Raw genomic sequence first — 23,888 nt, 5'->3', positions numbered from 1 at the left:
CTTCAGGGACGAATTCTTTCCTCATCATCCTTAAGAAGCAGCATCTCTTTGGAACTGCATGCAGACGTAACCAACATCCTTTAGACCGCACCAAAGAGGCGGTTTTCTCAATGTCTGATTTTATTTTTTTCTTCTAAACAAAATGTGTCCTACAGAACCCCTGCACTGTGCGTTCGTTAATTATAACACTGTGCTGCTGCTCCAAAACACAATAGATTTTCCTTATTGCTAAATCCTAACCTAAAGTACGTTTTACTCCACCTCGGTTTTAACCAAACATCAAAATATTTCAATTCTGTGTTTTTCTCAAAATATTTCCACTTTGATCTCGTATTGCTACGACTTTTCTCAAAATTCCCAAAAAATTTAGACTCTTCATAAAAAATATTTCGACTTTATTCTCAAAAAAATATTTCAATTCTATTCGTAAAAATATTTGGATTCTATTCATAAAAACATTTCGCCTTTATGGTCAAAATATTTCGACTTTATTCGTAAAGTCGAAATATTTTGAGAATATTTAACAAAATATAATAACAGCAGTCTGTTGAAATTTTTTATTTTTTATTAAAAGCATTTTTGTTTGGGAGGTGAGTGCAGATACCACGTTCACATGACGTGTATCATTGACTGGGAAAAAAAAGCGCTCTTTGGCAGTGTGTTCTAAAGTGAGAGAATCCAGGTCACTAACACCCTGAGCACTTTACAGCAGAGTGTGTGTGTGTGTGTCTTGGAGCCGGGATCACGTAACAAATTTATATCACATATGCATTTTCCGCTCCAGCCATCTTCCCACCGAGCCCCACCAATCTGCACACCTCAGACAGTAATTGTTTTCATCTTGTCTCTACGTCCCACAATTCATGTCACAGCGACTCGATGTGGGGTTTTCTTCCACGTTAGTTGATGCCAAAACCTGTCACTCTGGACCCTTCACACTTTCCTGCTAAAAGGGAAGACGATTATTTACTTTACATATCTGTTAAAAGATGACATTAAACCTTAAAAAAAACTTTTCCTTGCCATAAATCCGGAGGTTTCCGTCGTCACGTGTTTAAAAATGACAGGTCATTGGTTTTTTTGTTCCCCCACATGTCTGCAAAGTCTGGAATTCTCAAGGTATTCATTTCCATTTTGGAAATAAAATGAAGTATTGCTCATTAAGGAAACATACAGAGCCAGAACGCTGAAGGGGCTGCAGTGCTGCAATGTAAGATGATCGCATGACACGTACATGTTCCTGACTTTAAAAACGGGCAAGAAAGCGAACTTCACTTTTATCCAGTATCTGAGATCTCCTTTTTACACTACAGTAAATGGACACCTGACTGAAATGTGTTCCTTTTTGAACGTCTCATTCCACAATTAGTCTCCATTTGCTTATCTTCTGGGAAGATCTGCCACTCGGATTATGTGGCGAATTTGTCCTCAATCAGCCACAATTGTGTTGATGAAGGTGAGATGAAGAGACCTGGGGTGCAGTCAGCCTTCCAATTCATGGATTGAAGGTGTTGAGGTCAGAGCTCTATAGCAGGAGATCTTCAAATCCATACCCATGTAAAGCATATCCTCATGGAACATTTCATGCAACAGCATCCTAAGACGCCTTTTACAATTGTGAGCCTCCAAATGAGTGGGAACAGTTTGGGGAAGAACCACATATGGATGGGAGTCACGTGTCACAATACTTATCCTTATAGTGTGTGTAAAGGGGGAAATTTATGAGCTTTAAACTATGAGATTTAACTCTCGGACTGACGCTGGAGACTCCTTTCAAAATGCTAAATATCTCTTGAAAGAAAACCTCATCCTATTTATATAATTGTTTTTTTTTTTTTTTTTTTTTTTTTTTTTTTTATACACGAGTCCCTGTAAATTGGGCTGTTGCTTCAAAAATCTTGAAAAAACCTGATGGTGTCTCACACACACACACACCTATTATAACTTTCATGCTACTAGAAATGTTTACAGATCCCCACTACATTGGCAAAAGTATTGGGACACCCGACTATCCCAGCTATATGTGCTTCCTTCCCCATCTGTTATTCCAAAGCTGAACTCACACGATTGTATGTGACGTCTCTCCAGGCCTCCTCATCTCACCTACGTCACTACCTGACTTTACCAACAGGCTGAATGAATCTCCACAAGCACACACAAAAATGTAGTGGAACATCTCCCCAGAAGAGTAAAGAAAGAGCAAATTGGGACTGAAATGTGGAACGCGATGCTCAGACAACACTTAGTACTTCTGAGCAGGTGTCTGCAAACTTTTGGTAGTACAGAGTAGGTCCATGATTTGCATGCAAGTTTGCGATCCGAGCGGTAGATCGATCTTTTACGCAGCTAGCATTCGGAACATTGAGCACTCTGTGTAATGTTGAATGAACCAAAACAAAAATAAATAAATTATGCATTAATATTTATTGAAGGAAATTTGGTCTCCTTGGTTTAAAAAAAAAAAAAAAAAAAAAAAAAAAAGTACAAAAATTGATAAATCCATACATAGTACATGAGCATGAACATTTAAAAGACTACAGAGAAATTTCCACAAAGTCTTCAGAGCCTCTGAAGTTCCTACAGGTGCACGACTGCCAAGATCCTAAGGCTCAGAAACCATTCATGTTGCTTTTGGAATGAAAAAAATAACTAAATGACTTGAACTACTTTTTATCCTTGTACTTGTTTTATGGGTTTCTGTAGAGTATGAAATAATTACGTAGGTGCAGAGAAAACTAGCAAGCAGAAGAAGAGTGGAAAAGTTGAACAGTGGTTAAAAATACAGCTGTTTTTACCTTCTGCATTTCTAATAGTTCACCAGTGTTCCATGAGTTCACAGTAAGTTGGAGGAAGCGCTAAAGAAAGCGGACGAGTCTTTGTTTTTGTCCCCCGTCATCAATTTGGCTTTTTGCGTTGGAGAAAAGGGGAAGAGGGTTTTTTTTTTTGACGTGGAACAAGATCCGGACCTCTTCTAACTAACGTTATAAAAAAGATGCTATAAAATCGAAAGAGACATTTAAAAAAAAAAAAAACAGACACCGGACATAGATAAAAAGTACCATTTAAAAATAGAACCTTGTGCATCTTTCCCATATGGAATCTGGATTCAGCCCCAGGATTAAAAACCTCAGAGAAAAGGAAAACCATTGGACGAGTCTTCGGAAGCCGGTGGAATGAAAACAGACTTCTGTTTCGTTTCACTCGTTTATTATTATTCGGATCAGTCATCGCTTTCGCCCTCGTCGTCTTCGTAATAACGGTTCTTCCTGATCACGTCCTCGACCGACTCGTCCTGCTCTTCCTCGCCGTCCCAAAATCCGACATCCTGGGAGTGTTTCTGCTCAAACCCCGAGTTGGATTCACCCTCGCTAATAGGGGAGGAAGGAGGCGTGTCCTCCAGGGACGTGCTCTTGCACGTGAACGACGGTGGCTCGTCTTCTTCAGGCTGATCTTTCTCTTCGGTGACTCCATCACCTTGTACTTCCACTTCCTTTTCTTCTTCCTGTTCAGCAGCTTCGCTTATTTCCTCCTTTTCGATTGGCTGAGTGGGGTGTATCAGAGCAGGTTGATCGACAGCTGAGGCAGGGCTGCTAGCTGAAAACGGGCGACTGCGCTCTTTAAGCGAGGAGCTCCTGCGGATGTCGGAGAGCTCTGCTGGTTTTGTACAAACTGGGCTTGAGTCGCCCTCTGGTGGCCATTTCGGGCGAATGGGACACACTGCGGCCTCCTCGGCCAGCACACCGGACTGACACGTAGCTTCCTCTGTGTCTGTTCTCGGAGGCCAGGAGATCTTCAGCCGTCTGGTTTCCAGTGGCTTCTCGGTTCTCTCGGACGCATCCTGAGCTTGTGTCTCCAGCGACGCGGCGAGGACGTTGACTTTAACCAGAGGACACTCCTCCATCATAGGGCTGCTGGTGCTTTCCGGGGGATCCTCCTTGTCCCCCTGGTCGTCTGCGTTCTCCTCTCCTCGGGGGTCCCACAGCTCCTTGTGGGGTCGGTGTCCGAAACCTTCGTCGTAATTCCCTTTGGCCTTGAAGAGCTGGGAGAAGTGCGGCTTGCAGTAGACGTTGTTGTGGAGAGAGGCGTAGTTTACGAGGCTGAACGGCGAGGAGGAGAAAATGAGAAAATGATGCAAACGTTAAGGATTGAATTAAACTACGTTTCTGAAACTCGTTGTACCTCAGCTTTGTGTTGCAGTGAGTGCAGCGGAAGCAGGAGTTGTGATAAGTCTGCTGGTTAGCGACCAGTCGCTCCAGGGGGTACACGGTCTTCGTGCACATCACACAACTCTCACGTGGAGGCAAACTGAACTTCTAAACACACACACACACACACACACACACACACACACACACACACACACACAATTAGATTTATTAAATAAAAGGTCGCTGTGCATCAAATAGTGTCTAAAGGGACACTCCACTGATCTTCAAGATAATCTCTATGTGAAGGGCAGCACCGTTTCTAGATGTGGGCAAACTCAGTGGCAGTGACAATATCAATTATCTAGAAACGCCCTGGTGAAGGGGATACAGTATGTGTGAAGCACAGATCATTTCAACAACATTCTATAGGGCGGGAAAAAATGGGAAGAAATTCTCAAAAACATACAAAGGAAGTTGCGTCGAATTTGTTGTAAAAGCACCTGGTTTATGCGTTAATCTGCTACAGATTGATTGTACCGTGGTATGTGGATATTTGGGTTGTTTTATTTCGTTTTGGATAGTAGTAAGTCTACTGTAGCTTCTGCTGCTATAAATTGAGGATCCCTTTATGAATTCGGCATAAAGATTTATATCTATATAAAAAAATAAACTGCAGACATTTCAAAATATTGTTAAAAACAACTCACCTTAATGGTTTTGTTCGGGCCGTGCTCAGAAACAGGAGTCGTCGAACTGGAGTCTGAAGAAAGAGGAAAATCTATATGAAGCATCATTTGACACACTGAAATATTATATAGGAGTAACTATAAATGGATAAAAAGTACATAACGTCAAAAACAACGTGTTGTGGAGGGATATAGTAGGTAGTGTGTGGTGGCTCACCGCTGTTATCTGTGGCTGGAGATTTCCTGCTGTCAGGCTCAGGGCTGAAGGTCTGCACAACACATTAATAAAGAATGAAGAAAGCAAAATGGTGCCCTCTACAGGCAAAAAACAATCCATCATCCTCATCATGATCATCAATATAAGTAGTACGTACCATATCCAGCGGGACCGGAGGGACGTTTTCCTTCTGCTTCCCGCTAAAAACACGTGCCTCCATGTCCGATTCGCTCTGGCGCTAAGTGGAGGAAGGGGGAGGAGGGAAAAAAAAAAAGGTCACAAAGCTGCTTGAACATGGCAGAATGAAGCAGAGCAACATCCTGACCACACTTCAGCACAGGAAGTGTCCTGAACTAATGCTTATGGAAAGGATAAAGCAGGACACTCACACAAGGGGACGAGGACATGTCTAGTTTAGACAGTGCTGCCTGATAGAGGGCCATTCTCTCCCTGAGGGGCGTGGTCTCCACCATTGTCTCAAACGCTCCTAAAACCGAAAAAGAGAGAAGGAGTGAGGGACTGTGCAGGATGCAAGGTCAGATGAGGAAAAGGAAACAGACATTTCCACAGCAAATGAGATCGAGATCACTTGGAGTCAGGAATCAGCGCTTTCCTTTTGCTCTTTTGGTTCTGACCAACGTAAAACAAAACAATCGCTTCTACGGAGACCTTTGCGCTCTCTCTCTCTCTCTTTCTTTACCTTTGTCTCCGAATTCCATTTTGTCAGAGCCGCTTCCTGATGTTTGCGCCGACTCTCCAGAAGCCTGCACAAACAAAACACAAGATTAGAGAACGATTCGATTCTCAGCTTTATAAAAGACCGGCGCTCGAACCGCGTTAGAGAGCTTCAAAATATAAAACAGGAAAAGATCGTCGGGTTGAAGACACTAGATGGACAAAATTTGGTGGACACTCCACTATAAGATTGGCATGTCCTGCTTTTTCGAACGTCCCATTCCACATTTACTCTCCATTTGCTCCTTTAATAATCTCCACTCTCCTGGGAAGATGTTCCACTAGATTATGGGCTCATTCAGCCAAGTAATGAAGTCAGGTACTGATGTAGGTGGGGTGAGGCCTGGGGTTCAGCTTTCACATTTATCTCAAAGGTGTTCAACAGCTTAATGAGCTGTATATAATATAATATAATACAGCGATCAGGTATAACATTATGAGCGGTGAAGTGAAGAACACTGATCATCTCTTCATAGATATTATTGGGCAGCAAGTGAACATTTTGTTCTCAAAGTTGATGTAAAAGCAGGAAAAAAAAAAAAGAAGTGCCTGTGCCATTCTGCCAGCCTTTAATAATCCACTAATGAGCTCAGGATAACGGCTGCACTGGCAGACACCACCGTCTAGTCGCTCTAAACACACTGTACAAAAAAAACCCAGTCTGCTTCTACACCTGGACCTGTTGTGAGAAAACCAGACATCACACAGCTGCTCAAACCCTGTGGGATTAGTCTGAGTGTAGAACAGCAGGAGAACATCTACTGTCCAAGTTCAACACCAGATTCTTCACATGAACAAAGCACATGACGGGCCGTGCATCATCATAAGGGCTGTGATGTTTGGTTAAGAGACACGGACGATCAGTCAATCGCACTTTTCCTCTACAGATGGACAGCAGACTTTTACATGTTGCTCTGTGGTGCACGTGGGTGAAGAACTTCAGCCACTGCATCAACAGTAATACAATCTATATTCTAATAAAAGAATATTTATTAGATAAATAATGAAACGATTAATGTATAATTTTTTTTATACACTTAAAAATTGCACACTTCTCCATAAAATCTAAACTAAAAGAAAAACTTTTCATATATTTAATATATATTTTAATATGAATTTATTTATTAAGCCTGTATATTATACATTTAAACACATTCGTAGGATTTTTCTTTTTGAACATTTATATATGTTTTTCTTTATAGCATGTCTTCTTTTCAATGTTTTTATATTTATATATATAAATTTATTTTATTTTTTTTGCTTTTCAAAATTGCACAAAGTTTTCCTTTAAATGATTAAAAAAAAAAAAAAAAAAAAATCTAAATAACTAAAAAACCTTTGCTCCAGGAATATTATATTATTAATATATTTAAATATATCAATTACCATGCATTTCTTTATTCATGTCGTATATTATACATGTAGACATTTGTAGGATTCTTTTATTTTTAAATATTTATATATAATTTGTTTAAAGTTTAAATATTTATATTAAAATATATAAAGTATATTTATACATTTGATATTTATGCATTTGGTAGAAATGCACCTTTTCCTGCTTTATAGCCTTAAAAAACATTATAATTAATTAATAAAAATTAAAAAAAAATCTAAACCAAATGTACACTTGTACTATTGGCTGTTTAAAAAATAAATAAATAATAAAAAATTCCAAAAAGTACTATATCTCAAGCAACAGCACATTTACACAGAAAACCAAATGATGAGATCGTGTTCATGTCCGATTTTTCTTTTCAGTTCATTCCAGAGGCAACATTCATTCATTCATTCAGTATAAAGGAAATAAATGGGGGAGTGTTGAAAGTAGACTGTAGTGATATTCACTCACCCGACAAGCAAAAGAAGCAAAGCGGTTTCTACCCAGACTTCTACCAGAACTTGTTAGAAAACCCAGCCGTCCCAAGTAAGTCCTGGAGACTTGTGTCTTGTGTCTTACCTACAAAAAGAGGCCTCGGTCTGATTCCTGTTTGTGCGACAGAGCTGTGTGTGTGTGTGTGTAACTGACTTGTGTTTTAAACCCAGATTAGAGCTGGCCTGGGTTTTGTTGGCAGGAGTAAGCGGAGAGGAGGAGGAAGGGAAGGAGGATGAAGGGGAGGGCTGAGCAGCTGGTGAAGCTTACAGAGAAAGGGGGGTTTTCGAATCGGTCCTGTTCCTCAGCAGAGAAGCTGCGAGGTGGGAGACTCCAGACTGGGCTTGTGACACCGGGAGAGCAGGAGGCAAGCGGAGCACAAAGAGCACGAACTGAGCGGGGGATCGGAGAAGACAAAAAAGCTCTTACACTAATCCAACGTACAAAAGAAAAGAGCCTGAAGACCTGGGACAGGCCTGAAATTGCTGTTTAAAAAAAGTAAAAAAAAAATTAATTAATGAGCCAAGAATGCCTTCTGTTTTCTAATGTCAGTATATGAAACACTTTTTATTTTATTTCATGTTTTATCAATAAAAAAACCCATTTCCCATCTCCGAAGCTTTCCGCTTTCCTTACACGCTTTCCGTTTGGTCTTCTCAAGTGCTATTTCAACAACAACAAAATAAATAATGCTGTGTTGAAATAAACCATGAATTAATACCCCTCACACCCCATTTCCCAGCCCCCACCCCATTCACCACACCCAAGAGTCGAGCAGCAACATATGGCTGAAATTGAATCTGATGTGAAACCCCCTGTTGACCGCCTTCGCTTTCGGCAGCACAGAATTCCTTATGCAGTGTAATACAGTGTAAAAAGATGATGGTCAGATCTGTTTAAAGGATTCAGCAACACTACGTCTAGTCTCATCAAAACAGATACGAGATTATCCTACCAAGAGTGGAGCAGATGAAGACCCGGAAAAACTCGTTTTCTACTCTATATACACACACACTATACGCAAAACATGGAGGTGCATGAAATGGGATGTATGCGAAGAAAGTATTTCACTGTACATGTGACAAGTATAAAGCACTTTTCGTTTTTTTCATCTCTGATCTGATGGGTTTTCTCGGACCACTAAGCATCACAAATACTAAATGATCTAAACACGACAAATTCAAATTCAGGGTTTCTCAAATACCCACTTAAATGTTTTTTCAGCTTTTAATGTGCTGCTAAATGCACATATGGAATATGGAATGGAAATTTTGGCCTAAAGGTCTTAACTCGAGCACAACAGAACAATCTGTCCTCAGAACCTCGCTACTGAGAGCAAAATAAAAACTTCAATCTCTGTGCCTCCCACATGATCCGATCCTCCCTCAAGCTAGCACACAAAAAAACAAATGCCAGGCTTTGATAAGACTCGAGTAAGCGTGTGTTGTGCTGATAGGATTCCTGATCCCATGACAGAACCCCAGGGAGCAACACTCAGAACCCGAGTCTTCAGTCATGTGACCTCCAGGCTGCATCATCAGTCTGGAAAAGCGGTGTGTTCTTTCAGAGCAGCCATATGGGGAGGATCAAAACTCCTGACCTAATGGTAACTTACACAACAATTATACACAATATGGACAAAAGTATTGGGGCTCTGGCTCATGAACTTTTCCCTTGAACTGAACTAGAAGACACCAATACCTTTAACCACCTTTGGGATGAATGTTAATGCTGACTGCACCCCAGGCCTTCCATCAATACCTGACCTAACTAACAACCTTGTGGAAAAAAAGGTCCATAAATTCTAATCTGAAAATCTTCCCAGAAGAATGGAGATTATTCTTAGAGCATATGGGGATTAATTGTGGCACAAGATGTTTTAAAAAAACAAACAAAAAAACACCACTACAATACGAAGCTCATGCTTAAGTGTCCACAAACTTTTGTCCATATAGCGTATGCTAACGTGGAAACGGATCTTACGGTGTTCCTTTATTTATACTTCTAGTTTCCTTATTTGATGATTCGATTCCAAAGAGTTGCATGTTTCTCTTTTATCTCTTCATCCCTTTTTCCCCCCCTCACAGGCCAAAAACCCCTGTAGAAGAGACACAAAGCTTTATTGTCTCAGAGTTATGACTCATGTAAATGCCAGAAAAAGGGAAGACTGCACATAAAAGTTTATTTCCGTTTTCCCCCTAATGCGAGTCTGTTTTATATTCTTCGCTCCGGATAAAAGCGTCTCAGGTTTATTTAAGCCTCGAAGACCTGCTGGAGTTCAGGGATGTAACTGGATCCTGAATGAACAGATAACGTTTCCTAATCACGTCTGCATTCTATTCGAAATAAGTCATTGTGCTTCAGCATTTCAGTGTACGTTCAAGTTTTATTGTGTAAATCCTGTTGTTTTTCTCGTTCTATTCTTTCTTTTTTTTCCCCCAGTCGATATTTCTGTTCTATATTTGCCATGAACAGCCAATAACAGCATTTTACTGCACACTGTACTGTGTATGGTTGTGTATGTAGTTAAAGAAATGTAAACAAGATATAAATATCAATTCATTTTTTTCCCCCTAAATTTTTGCCGTCCTTTCTTTCATCCTTTTTCCTAATCATATTTTTTTTCTATTTACTTCCTTAATTTTTCTTACTGTTTTATTTTTCCTTTCCTTCCTTACTTTTTGCCTTTCTTACTTTCCTATTTCTTTTCTCTTTTCTTTTCTCACTTTTCTTTTTCTTTCTTCCTTTCTTTCTTTTTTCCCCATTTTATTTCCCTCATTTTCTTGCTGTTACTTTTTAATTTTCTTCCTTAATTTTTCTTCTTCTCTTTTTCCTTTTTACATTCTTTTTTAATAGATTTTCCTCCTTTCTTTTCGCCTTCCTTATTTAATTTGTATTTATTTTTCTTTTCTACCTTTTACAATTTTCTCCCATTGCATTTTTATTTTTCCTACTTTCTTTTGCCTTTATCACTTTTCTTTCACCTTCTCTTCCTTTCTATTTTCCTCTCATTTTCCTTCTCTTACTTTTTCATTTGCTTCCTTACTGTTTTATTTTCTTCCTTTCTCTTTTACTTCCTTCCTTTATTTTCTATTTGCTTTCATTCTTATTGCATTGCTTTCATTCTTATTTATTTCCTCGTTTCTCCTTTTCTTTCTTTTTTTTCTTCCTTTTTATCTCTCACTTTCCTATTCATTTTCTTCCTTTCTTTTTTACTTTCTTCCTTCAATTCTTTTTTATTTTCTTCCTTAGGCTTGTTTTTTTAAAAAAAATGTTCCTTTCTGACTTTTTTCTCTCCTCCTTCCATTTTCATTTCTTCCTTTATTTATTCCTTCTACTCTTCCTTACCTTCCTTTCTGTGAGCGAGTGATAAGATACGAAGTCTGAAAGATAAATAACTATATAAAAACAATATCCTTCGTAAACCCCACAGTGGGCTCAGATTAGGCATGCAGACTGTTTATATGTTATGAAACAGCTGGAAGAACATCGCAGGTTGGTACAAAATGCTCTCCTCTGTTTTGACTTCATGAGAACACAGAGGACATCTTGTATCTGGTAAACTGTATTCATTCGAGTGATTCGTTTCACTATAAACTGAATTCACTTCAGACTGGGTTTTTCCACTGGGTTTAGATGCCACCATGTTAGCAAGAAGAACCGTGTGAGGAGGAATTATAACAGCTGTTCTTCATATTTCCAACTGTAAGAGATGTAATACTATTAAATCAAAAAATGAGTAGGACAAATGGCTTTTTCATCCACATATGGTTCTTCCTCAGATTGTTACCACAAACTTGGGTGTACACAATTGTATATGAACTTGGAGACCCAAACCTGATCCAGCATGATGATGCCCCTGTGCACAACACAAACTCCATAAAGATATGATTTACATGAGTTGAAGTGGAAGATCTCACTCCAGGCCTCCTCAACCTGATAAATTAGTATCTTACTTGACTTCAAAATGTAGTGGAACATCTTTCCTGAAGAGTGGACGTTACAATAAGCACAAATTAGGACTCAATGTGGAATGTTCAAAAAGCACATACGAAATTTTGGTTAGGTGTCTACAAACTTTTGTTATATTTTAGCTGAGAAACCGCTGAAATTTCCACGTGTTTTTTCTTTTTTTGTTTGTTTGGTTCTACAGAATTCCACAATCTGATTTGGAGCACCAAACTGAAACCGATAGAGATACAGATCCAGGCATTTCGTTCCACCCGTAAACATTGTTTTACTGATAGAATCTGAGCAGTGTTGAAGCACGTCCACACGTTCACATACTTGTGTTCTTAAAGGCGAGGTTCTGCTGGTGTTTCTCTCACTGATCATTTCAGAATCCAGGACTTTTGGCTTGTTTATTCACAAATACATCCTAATGAGGTGGCCTGAGGCACTCACCTTGCCCTCGAACACCGTTTTGAGGCTGCTGAGAGGCACGTTGGGCTTGTCCACGTCCTCTACGTCCCTCTGCGGCGTCCTCTCCATCGCGGACCCCTTCAGATCAGAGAAGGCAGGTCTTGGTGGAGTGGATGCTGAGGGGGTGTGTGGACTTTGGTCGGAAGAGATCGGTTGTTCGGTTTCCCAGCGCTTTTTCAGCGCGCTCAGGGAGCCGGGGTGCAGGGTGACGCCTTCCACGGCCTGAGGGGGGAACAAAAAAAAAAAAAACCAATCATGAGAGTTTGATCAGATTGTTCAGACAATCTAAACAACACTTGTGTTCGGTCAATGTGGAAAACATTCAAAAAATCATGCAAAAACCTCTTTTTTTTTTTTCCTCTAAACGTAAAGTCAAACAAAAAGCCTGACAGAAAGCAGATGTTGCTCAGGAACTCTCCTTTCTTCAGTCAGTAGTACGTAAAAGAAAAAACTACACATAATTTATAACAAGAACGCATAATGAGCTGGTGTCACAATGACAGCGAATTCTTTTCCATTTGTTACAAAAGAATGTCAGAAAAGGGCGAAAAACCTGGTGAGTTTTAGAAACAGCTCCCTCAGACCATGTAGGTGGAAGTGAAAGAAGCTGTTCCAGATGGGAAGTGTTAGGAAATCCCAGCATGAAGGAGGGATTCAGCCCCCCCCTCTAACGACGAGAGAGAAGAGCCAGTGAAAAATGTTGAGGAGGCAAAAGGGAGAAGCCTAAAAGCAAAACGAGGGAGGAGGGGAAAAAAAGGGGGCGTTGTGTAAAAGCAGAAAAAGAATCAGAAAACAGAAAATGGTTTGAAGGTCCTCCTCAGAAAAGCAGCTACATGACAACGAAGAAAAATGCCAAGCATGCATGTGTTCCCGTTGTCTTACAATTTTTAAATTCCAATTACTTTCTTTACAAAAAAAAAAAAACTCCAGCAGACTTTTCAGAAATGAAGAGAATCCTACATGTCGATCATGTAAAGAATGACAGGAAGAGCCGGCATCGAAGGATCAAAATCGAGCGAGCTTTTTTCCTTCAGCTTTTTCCATAAGTACATTAATATCAAAGTGACTAAACAAAATTAATACCTTAATGAGGCAAAACTAAAGCTTGTCTTGCAAACCAAACACTCCCTCCTAAAGACTTTATGGTGGAAAACATACTGTTTCAGCCACACTGACACTGGAGACTCCTTCTATAAATGTCTCCTCACACACCAACAAACACTTTGCTCAATAACATCCTTGTTTCAATTGGTTTACTTTTCATATGTGGGGTCCCTACAGAAATTCTACTATAAAAAATATAAATGCATTAGAATGAGCACATCAATATAAACCTGTGCGTCGGGTTCAAACCTGAATTAAAGTCTGATATCCAACTGGGCTGTGCTTGAATTCTTGCCTCAGGTGACCATCCTAAGCCCTTTCAAACTAATCTTTTAGTTGTAATGAGATGTAACATTGTACAGAAATAAACACTGGACGTTAGTCAGTCAGTCAGTTTGCAATTCTCATTAGCGTCAACACCTTCTTCTCAAAACAGACAGACAGCAGCTCTTTAACGTCATTAACTGCGTTTCCTCTCTGCCGGACCTCTAGCTGTGTTTACTGTTTACTGGCCTGACAGGCTGAACCCGGGCTCACATAATGACCAGCGCTGACACTGTGTGAACCTACAGGTTAATAAACACGGATTAATGTGTCTGGCACACTGACTGCAGTGAGCAGGAAATCAGCATGTGGTCCATATGTCTTTGCCTACCGCTGTCTCTGTATATATGGGGATATGCTTGTGGTGTCTCTGCATTGTCAAATGCAGAATATTGAACTGCTTTAGGATTAAAATTTAAAAAAATCCAAAAAGCAGCTTTTAATAAACAATACAGAACAATTAAATCGAAAAACAACGTCTCTCTGTCCATCTGTTCTGTGTGCCTTTATCTGTGTCACTCATGTAGATATAAATGCAGTATATCTGACCGTGTCTCTCTCTTTTAACTTATCTCCGTCTGCCTTCGTCTCTGCCTTACTGTATGTGTATCCGTCAATGTCTGTCTCTATGTCTATCAGTCTGCCTCTATCTCCGTCTGTATGCCTGGATGTATTCACCGACTTATCCACACTAAACATGAAAGGAAGAAAAAAAAAAAAGAAAAAGATAAAAGCTTACTTTCTTCTTGTCAATGTTGATCTCTTCAGCTGCTTTCTGGTACCTGCACAGAGGTGATCAGTTCATAAGTTTATGGTCAGAATAAAGCCTTAATTGAAACAAAATCATCCATGCTTTTCACATGCACTTTCCATCATTCCTACCTAATTATTTTAATAGAAAAATCGGTTTTGATGTATAAATATGGCCGTTACGAGCATTACATTTTTTTTAAATGCACAATGGAATATCTGGCTTTTAATCAAAGTGTTTACAAAACAAAAACAGGTCTGTTTTCACACTTGTAATGAGCACATATTCGGTAACGGACTGACGATTGCAGGAGGTCATGCTGGAACAGGTTTTAGTCTCCAAGTTCAAGTGAAGTGAAAATTTACTGTTTTTATTATTATTATTATTATTTACAATTGTTTTAATAGTTTATTTGGTCCAACACTACGTTCAGATCTTGTGCTTATAATGAGATTTCCAGCTTCTGTAACCACACGTCTCTTATTTGGGGTCTTGTGAGGAGTGAGGACTGAAAGTCACTCATCAGCAGCTGGAAGAGAAAAAGGAAAAAAGAGATGGTGCAGGAAAAACCCTTAGCTTGGATGCTTCTGTAATCGCAGGATGTGGAGCATGGAAAACAAATCCTACATCAGTGAAGAAGACACGTGGATGTGCTGCTGTAGAATAAGAATGCAGTAAGACGCAGAACTGCTCCAAACATGACTGGTTTACTCCATCAGCATGTTCTGAATTTTTTAATCCTCTTATAAGAGGTTAGCTAACAAATACAATATTTTAAAGGACGTATTTTGAATTCTATTTATAGGTCCGTTTAATGTTGTGGAACATCTGGGCAGCCCGTGTCCTGTTGTCCTGCCAATTTACAGTTTTAAATGAAATGAAATGATATTGTAAGTTTGTTCTAGGATGTATTCTAGTATTTTCTTTGAAGTAGTGTGTGGAAAAGCATTTTTAAGTGTATTGCAGTCTATTAATATGCATTTTATGGACATGAAGTGATATTCTAACCAACATAACCCCTAGTCTGGAACAGATCTGGATGTCTAAGAGAACAAACAGCATTTATGTAAGTAAAAGGGGGAAAAAAGTTTGTGATAAAGCGCAAGCGGACAAATACATACTTTGAGAATCGCTCTGCAATGGCGGTGTTTTTCCCCCGTGTTCCAACGATGGAGAGCTCTTTCGCTGTGACGCGGAGAGACTGGGAGGCCCACTGCCTTCTGTCGAACGAGCTGACTGCCATCTCTGCTGCCTCAGTCTGGACTGAAAAACACACACACACAAAAAAAAAAAAAAAATTATTTCAGAACAATTACACCGTTTTTAACAAATGTCATATAACCCTTTAGCAACATTAAGTCATTCCAGGTAATGGCAGTCAAAAAGAACACTTTGAGGCTCTCAGGCTCCCTCAGACAGGAAGTGAGCGTCGTCATTAGGAGTCATATCCAATCCACCTGTTGCTCACCTGAGCTTTTAATACACATGCTCACACACGTTCTGAGCTTCTACCTAGTAAGGACAGAGTCAACGCTTCATCACACACCTCACACTGCATCACTGCACAAACACGAAATCAGCTCGAGTGCAGACTTGTACGGACACAAAACACACACAGGTGATTATCGTTGTAAATCAACCCTGTCTGAAAGATCTCGATGATGTAACGTGCAGAAGGCCAGGAAAAAATTAATCTCATTATTGCTTGAAAAAAATAAAAATAAAATTCAGATTATGTGCTTTGAAAACCCAAACACAAAATTGTGCGACGATGTTTTTTTTTCTTTGTAACCCTCCCAAGGCTAACTTCCTGCAAATATTATGTTGTGTAAAGAACTAGTTCAGTGAATACATGGCGTTTGGAGAAAGGCGTCTAAGTTTGCTAGGCACGAGTGCGTTTCCCTTATTTATTAAAAGTCCTACTTTGTGAAACAACTACAAGTGATGTTGAACAACTAAATGTCTTAAAAAAAACAGGAAAAAAGCTAATCAACTGAAATTATGACAGACACAGGAGTTACAGGGGTTTCCAGAACTAGACAGCTAGAATCTGAAAGGGGAACCAGTGGACCAAGCAACCAAAAAACTATTTGAAACCATGGTGTCCTTTTACATTACAGTTTATGAAGCAAGATAAAATGAAGTGCTTTCAATCATTCTTGTAAATGTACTGATAATATTCATATCAGTACTTTGGTCATTCCTCCCATTTTAAATTTCCAGCCAGGCCCCGAGCTATACTGGTACCGAGTCACTCAAACTAAATCTCCGCCCTCCTTAAGGTCCAGAATTCCCTGATAATGCAGATTGATCACTTTAGGTGTGTAACTCTGACTGATCCAAAGCAAGCCCTGACATATGTGATTCACATCGCCGACTCTGACCTCATGACTACATCCATCAATCAAAGACATGGTGAGTCAAAGTTCCAAGTTTTTGTAAGCTCTCACCCAGGAACCCGCCCCCTCCTTCCCCCAAACCACCCCCACTTTCACTGCTCTTCAGAGATAAAGGGCAGAAATTCCATTTAAAATCCTTAGATAAAGTAAAATTCATCCTAAGAACAAAGAGCAGGAGCATGACCAAGGTAGTCCAAGTCAAGTAAATGTAACACCTTAAAATACAAATATAATCAGATTAGGTCCTTTTTTTTTTTTAACAACCTGTTCCACATTCAGTCCCCATTTATATACATTTATATTATAATAACCACTCTTTTTGAAAGATGTTCCTCTAGAGTTTGGAGATTTAACATGTGAAAATTTGTGCTCATTTCAACCACAAGGGTGTTAGTAAAGTCAGGTACTGATGTAGGTGAGAAGGTCTGGGGTGCAGTCAGTGTTCCAGTTCATCCCAAAGGTGTTCAACAGGGTTGGGGTTTAGAGCTCTATAGCAGGAGATCTTCCACTCTTACCCATGTAAAGCATATCTTCATGAAACTGGCTTTGAAGATACGATTTGCATATGGTTGCAACATCTAAATGCTCCCACTACAAAGATGTCTTAGAATTGTGCCTCCAACTTTGTGGTAACAGTTTGGAGAACCACAGACAGCTGAAAATGTCCCAATAATTTTGTCCATATAGTGTATATCAGAAGACAATAGAAGAACGACAGGCTCAAAAAAAGATCACATGACTGTCACATGGAGAGTACAGAAGTGAAAATAGTGCACTTTTAGATTCATGATTCCATATTTCAAGACTTCCAGATCCACACAAAGATAATGAATAAATTGTTTCACACTTGGGAAAAAAGGTTTTATTCACAATATTTCGAGTGGGAGGAAAAATCTGTGGAAAAATAACGAGTTGGTTCACAGGATATGATTCAGCCCTTTCACTATTCCAAATCCATTCCCACAAACCACTGGCAGGTCAGAGGCCAGAGTCTCTAAACCATCCAGTTAAACCCGGGGGTTTTCCCCCAGAGGAAACGTCCCCTTAAACGCTTAAACAGGACGACTCATCAACAACTCGTACTTGTTTCGTGGAAGGAAAGGGAACACAATGAACCCGAGAGCAAAACTTTCACCTTTGATGGATGGGTGATGAAACGTTTCTCGAGTAATACGACAAGTTCGGTCTCGTTGACCTCAGCCTTACCTCAGCGCTGCAGCATGCTAAAACAGGCCCCTCCTGATCTCCCTGAGGTCTTTTTTTTTTTTTTATCTCTCTATTCCAATTCTAAAGCGAGACAGCTGCGATAGACATATTCAACACGACAAACCCTTACAACCTTTTGTCTGTCCTGTAATATTTACTGTTACAAGATTTAATCAGGATTGAGAAGAAAATAAAATAGAAATAAACACATGGCTTCCATCTGATTCATTGTATATATGCACAACCTTCAGCAGCTTATAGATTTTTTTTTTTTTTTTTTAAGAAAATGTCAAGAACATGAGTCCTTAGATGTCTTAAGAGACAAAAGTTCACCATGAGCATAGAAACATGTTGATGACATGTCAAGATCAAAACTAAGCAATAAAAAAAAAAGAGAGAAAAAAAAATTCATCCCTCTCAGAACATTCAAGGTACCTACAGAAAGTTTCTAGACAAATGAATCTCAAGTTACCTTTATTGCAAAACAGGGATTTTTTTTTCCTAAAGAAAGAAAGTAATTACCTACGATGAGGAAGGAGACTGTGTGGCCGAGTTAATCCTCGTCAAAATTTTATAAAGTCTGGAGCTTTCAGATTGTTTCAGCTGTTACTGCCTTCCTAGGGAGTGTGCTTGCTCTCTCTGAACTCTGCAGGCTCTTTAAGTTTGTGTGTGTGTGTGTGGGAGGGTGAGCACTTTTGTCTCCTCTTAGCCAATGAGTACACAGCCCCCTTCTTCCACCTAGCAGGTAAATCCCAGACATTCAGAGCACAAATCATTGCCCCATTTGCCGTGACTCAGTCGCTCTGGGAATATTCACAGACAATTCCAGGAAGTCTCCACCCATTTCCAAATGAGGTCATCTATCCGAGCCCAATCTGATATCACAGTTCTAGAGTAACTGACTGGAAACAATCAGCCATCCAACAGAAATCTTGATTCTGATTGGTCCGAAGTGGTCGATTTGTTTTCAGCTTGAAGAGCAATTCCATATCCTGCAAGGCAAAGTCTTATATCAATGCCCTCGTTTTAATATGTTTAAGATGTTACCCGTTTCTGTAGTGCACAAAAACTAGTGACTAAACAACAAGCAGATTAAAGAAGTGTTGTTCATCTGACAAATAAAAATAAGAGGACGGTCATTTATTTTATGGAACGGAAATCCAGTGCCAGTAGGTTTTTCTCCACAGGAAAGTCTTCAGCACAGAGGAGTTTGTGCTTTCTGGTTTTCACAGTGAAATGAAAAGATGCGTTTGTCGTCTTAACTTCAAGGAAACTAAAACAAGAGGGGAGTGTCGAGGAAACGACTGTTATACTATATTTAATCATCACTGTACGATTTTTATAGTCCTTTGCGATCGTTGCTTGACACAGTGTACAAACGTGTCACACTGTAGGACCTCAGTTGTCATGTCAGACTCTACGACAGTCACAAACTGACGAACAGTAGAAAAAGACACGTCCGTCATCAATCTGTGACACGTTCCTACGTGTTCTCCCGCTACCATTAGCTAGCAGCAAACAAAAATATCTGTAGCGTCAATTGTTTGAGACACGCCTCGATAATAAAATCATCATCCAAACACTTCTTTTCTCTCCATAACTCAATACGTTTCTCTTCTCACTGTACTGTCCACCCGACTGCCAGAATTTCTACGAAGGAAACAAATGATCGCAGCGCCCCCTCAATCGGCTTTTGGTGAACAAACTAGTGATCAAAGATTATAGGAATCTTTTAGGATTTTCAAAATGTGTCTCAGACGACCTAATCGTGGTCAAAAACGTAGTAATAGCAACTTTTACAGCAGCATGTAACAAAGAGATAAAAAGCACAATGTGTTGTATTGGTTGTAGTTGCTGTCAAATCACTGTGGCTTCATAAGAGCAAAAAAAAAAGACATCAGGGAATGACGTTATTGGAAAATAGAGAAAATGGAGTTAAACATGCTCCTGAGGTTCCAGTGACCACTGTTCCTGCCCATCTCCCCTCCGTGGATCTTCCCACTTCGTCCAGGCCTGCATCTGAATAGAGTTCTCTTCGACTGGAGGCCACTCTGTGCAGCTTGGGACGGTTTCTCATCAACGCCTTGGGTGGTTCCATGAAATTCCGGAGTAGGAACGGGAGCTTTGAGGATGGATTTGGACTGTAGTTAATGTCAACAGTCTGCTACACTGACTCAGGACTACTTTTTGCTTCTGATCATCATCACTGCACCCCGCAACATCGTATATCTGCTATAAATGGACGTTCGGTGCAACCCAGATGAGGATGGGTTCCCTCTTGAGTCTGGTTCCTCTAAAGGTTTCTTCCTTATGCCACCCAGCGGGGCTCATCAGGGACAAACTTACTTATAAGCAACATATTCACTTTTAATCACCACATTATCTGTGTAAAGCTGCTTTGAGACAATGTTCATTGTTAAAAGTGCTATACAAATAAAAATAAACTGAAAATACAACTAGGAGACTCAAACCTGTTCCAGCATGACAATGCACAAAGCCAGATTCATGAATATATGCTTTACATGGGTTCCAGTGGAAGGCCTCCTGCTATAGAGAAGGAAACCCTATTGAACATCTTTGGGATGAACATGAATGTTGACTGCACCCCAGGCCTCCTCACCACACCCACATCAGTACCTGATTTTACTAAAACCTTTGTGGCTGAATGAATCCCCGCAAACACTCTCCAAAAACTAGTGGAACAACTTCCCAGAAGAGTAAAGGTTACTATAACATCAAATGGGGACTAAATGTGGAATGAGATATTCATGAAGCAGCCATGAATTCCTCAAATTGTTTCCTCAGGCACTCATTTACCTCATGCATTCAAACAGACAAATATTTACAAGGCTGTAAGGTTTTTTTCATGGCTTCAGACTTCCCATGGCGATTCGTTTCCAAACCCAGAGCTCTATAAACCTACATTGCTCTTCAAACAGGCACTTGTAGAAGTTACTTGTAAAACATTTATTCCTTGTCGAACATGTTGCACATATGGAGCACACTAGCTTTATTTTAGGTGCCTTAACCCACAAAGATGCCACTGAGTCTATACTCAATGACCAGGAATGAATTCCCATCACTTTTTTTACACAGCAGGCAGTGATGTGTGAAATCTGTTCAGGAAACAGAGTTCTCCGATACGGAAATGGATGCAAATGGGGAAAAATGAGAGGATGTTTGGACATGTTGATGCAGATCTCCTACTAGAATTGATCGCTGCTCCCATTTCTGGTGCCTTTCAACGTATCAACTTTCAAAGGTTTGGTTTATTCAATAGGTTTTTGTTTGATAGTCGTTCCATATTCATGCTCATGGTTTCAACCAGAGATCCAGTCACATCTGATATAACCCTCAATGAGAAACTGAGCCTCAGTGCAAAATAATGAAATGTTTTTACTTCCCCAATGTACTTAAAGTATTTGTACATTAATTAAGTATATTCATTTTAGACACATTTTTCCTTCGCTGCATTTTAACGTCAGATGTTTACCATACCACCTTTCAGAAAAACAGCGTTCCTCACTACTTTGAGGTGAATACTTAAATTGCGTGAAATGAGAAGCTGTTATGAGACCATGAGAGAAACCTGTACGATTCTCATCGAGGGGTTGTGTGGAATGAGGGTTCTCTCACTGTATGTGTAATAATACCATCTTGAAAAGCTGTTAACGCACAGGAGAATGGAGCCCTGAACTGCAGAATCCATTCAAATCCACAATATAAGTACAAAAGTTTGTGAACAACAGACCATAAGATCCATATGTCCTTTATGGACATACTATTCCAATTTCGTCTGCATTATAATAACCACTTATCTGGGAAGATGTTCCACTAGATTGTGTATGTGGACATTCGTACTCAATCAGAAACAAGGGCTTTAGTCAAGTTAGGTACTGATGAAGGTGAGATGAGGAGGCCTGAGGTACAGTCAGTGTTCATATTCATCCCAAAGGTGTTCATTAACGTTGAGTTCAGAGCTTTATAGCAGGAGATCTTCCAATGCAACCAATGTAAAGTATATGTTCATGGAGCTGGCTTTGTACACAGGAAATTTTCATTCCACTGCATCCAAAGACATCATATACAATTCTGTGGCTCCAACTTTGTTTGGGGAAGAACCACATATGGCTGGAAACCCAATACCCAATACTTTTGCCTACATAATGTAGTTCTCATAGATCAGTACTTTAACTTTTGTTTCTTCAGTCCTTTCTAAAGCAAGAACTTTAATTGTAGTAATATTTTAACAGGATATTTGTACTTCTCTAGCACTAGCTCTTATCCTTCTCTGAAAGGCAGTGTGACGTATCTCAGTAGCTACCGTTAAAAAAACTAACTTGTCTGATCCTGAAGAACCTTCTACAGCTTGGAAAAAACACCTGTTTTCACAGTACTGCCCTCCAGGTTGTCTTTCCAGAATGTTCTGAGTCATACATGTTTTTTTTTTTTCACCCTACTACTTCCTTCTGTATACTATCCAAAATTTGATCAATAGGTGCCAAAGCATCACATGACCACCTGAGAGGTTAGTAACTAAATACTTTTAGAATCATTTGTATAAAGAAATGCCAAAAATACATGAAAAGATAAAAGCACTGAACTTACTCTTTTCTCTGTAGTGTACTGGTGTTTTAATCAAGTCCTTGATAACGGTTTGGAAATCAGACACAGCCCAATCAGATCAGCACAATTTCTCTCAATCCTGTATGATAAACAAATAAACATGTTTAAATCATGTCCTGACTGTGGGACAGAGGTCTTTATGGTGATTTGCTGGTTGTTTTTAATCATCTGTGGCCACAAATAAATAAAGGCCCCATCAAGGCCACACGTTAAGCATCATTGAAGACTCAGGAGACCTTTTTAATTCTGCTAAAAAGGCAGAAATTTAGAAATCTATGAATGTAAAGATGATATAACGATGATTAATAATATTAAAATTCTGTTTTGGGTTTGTTACATGGATAAAACATTAGCTTGTGTTTTGAAAAAACACTTAAGGCAATATTATTAACAGCAAATAAAGTCATGGCCACATTGCAATCACTTGAAATGATCTCTCATCCATGCCTAAACTTAATACCACCAACAAATAAGATAACCAGGAAAGCAGGTAAAGTTAACCAGTACTCCTTCTGGGTCACATTTTGTGCAGCAAATCCCAATTTCTGTTCTATTTCTCACATTATAACATCACAGACTTGAAATCAGAACATACCTTTGAGAGTCCACATCAGTGTGAATATATTTTGTAATGCAACATTGAGCAAGACACCCAACCACATACCTACTCACCTCCAACAACACCAGCAAAACCTCCAGCAACAACACCAGCAACAACACCACACAGTGCACATGTACACTACACCTCAACTACAACTACTCTCAAAAATCCGCCAAGGTAGCGTGTGACGTCATCCGCTATTTAACATATTCATGAACCACCTGTTTTAATGCTCAATGGTGGAAATTATTATTATTATTATTATTATTATTATTATTATTATTATTATTATTATTATTTTAAAAAGCTACATTGGTTGATATTACTTGTAACACACATGCACACATGAACTACTTAGGTTTATATATCTTCACGTTTAAATTGTAGATCCTATAGGTATATATTCTATTCTATTCTATTCTATTCTATTCTATTCTATTCTATTATATTATATTATGTTGATACTTTCTTTTCAATTCCATTTCTCATTTTCATATTTAATACCTACTTAGGTTAATTTATTTAAAGATGATTAGAGCCATAAAAATGGCAATTAAAAAATGTTTGCTTTTTATGCACCAAAATAAAACATCTGGAACAAGTTTACCAATCATCATGTGGCACAGATGTTTATTTAAAACATTTCCCTTCTCGGTTTATTAAGTCAATTCCATTTTAATTAGCTTGAATTATTATTAATAATAGTTATTTATTATTTCCTGGAGCATTTACACCACATTTCTTTTCCCACGTTTCCCACAAATATAATTATATTTTCCCACACATCGAATATTCGCAC

General features: G+C 39.2%; 1 protein-coding gene across 5 annotated transcripts; it reads right to left on the bottom strand.

Moving 5' to 3' along the window:
- Positions 1-2,461: 2,461 nt before the first annotated feature.
- On the bottom strand, positions 2,462-23,224 carry lima1a (LIM domain and actin binding 1a). Of its 5 annotated transcripts, XM_046869108.1 has the most exons (12): positions 23,161-23,224; positions 22,471-22,567; positions 15,379-15,520; positions 14,246-14,288; positions 12,061-12,300; positions 5,752-5,815; positions 5,441-5,538; positions 5,209-5,289; positions 5,052-5,103; positions 4,856-4,926; positions 4,180-4,313; positions 2,462-4,097 (listed from the first exon to the last, which is right to left on the bottom strand). In XM_046869108.1, the coding sequence occupies exons 3-12, from the start codon at positions 15,498-15,500 to the stop codon at positions 3,221-3,223; spliced, it is 1,782 nt and encodes a 593-aa protein (XP_046725064.1). In that variant the 5' UTR covers positions 15,501-15,520; positions 22,471-22,567; positions 23,161-23,224; the 3' UTR covers positions 2,462-3,220. The 5 variants fall into 5 exon arrangements, with proteins under 5 accessions (XP_046725064.1, XP_046725065.1, XP_046725063.1 ...); XM_046869109.1 differs by lacking the exons at positions 22,471-22,567; positions 23,161-23,224 and adding an exon at positions 18,389-18,606; XM_046869107.1 differs by lacking the exons at positions 22,471-22,567; positions 23,161-23,224 and adding an exon at positions 18,385-18,604.
- Between the last annotated feature and the right edge of the window lie 664 nt (positions 23,225-23,888).

This window comes from Silurus meridionalis, chromosome 16 (assembly GCF_014805685.1).
Source record: "Silurus meridionalis isolate SWU-2019-XX chromosome 16, ASM1480568v1, whole genome shotgun sequence".
Lineage (NCBI taxonomy): Eukaryota > Metazoa > Chordata > Actinopteri > Siluriformes > Siluridae > Silurus > Silurus meridionalis.
This window is presented reverse-complemented; position numbering and strand designations above follow the sequence as displayed.

Bases quoted from the DNA above. Each gene is read 5' to 3' on its own strand.
- lima1a (XM_046869108.1), bottom strand. From the start codon at position 15,500: ATGGCAGTCAGCTCGTTCGACAGAAGGCAGTGGGCCTCCCAGTCTCTC. The intron at 14,289-15,378 runs GTATGTATTTGT...ACCTCTGTGCAG, and splicing joins ATTGCAGAGCGATTCTCAAA to GTACCAGAAAGCAGCTGAAG. The intron at 5,290-5,440 runs GTGAGTGTCCTG...TCCTCCACTTAG, and splicing joins ACATGTCCTCGTCCCCTTGT to CGCCAGAGCGAATCGGACAT.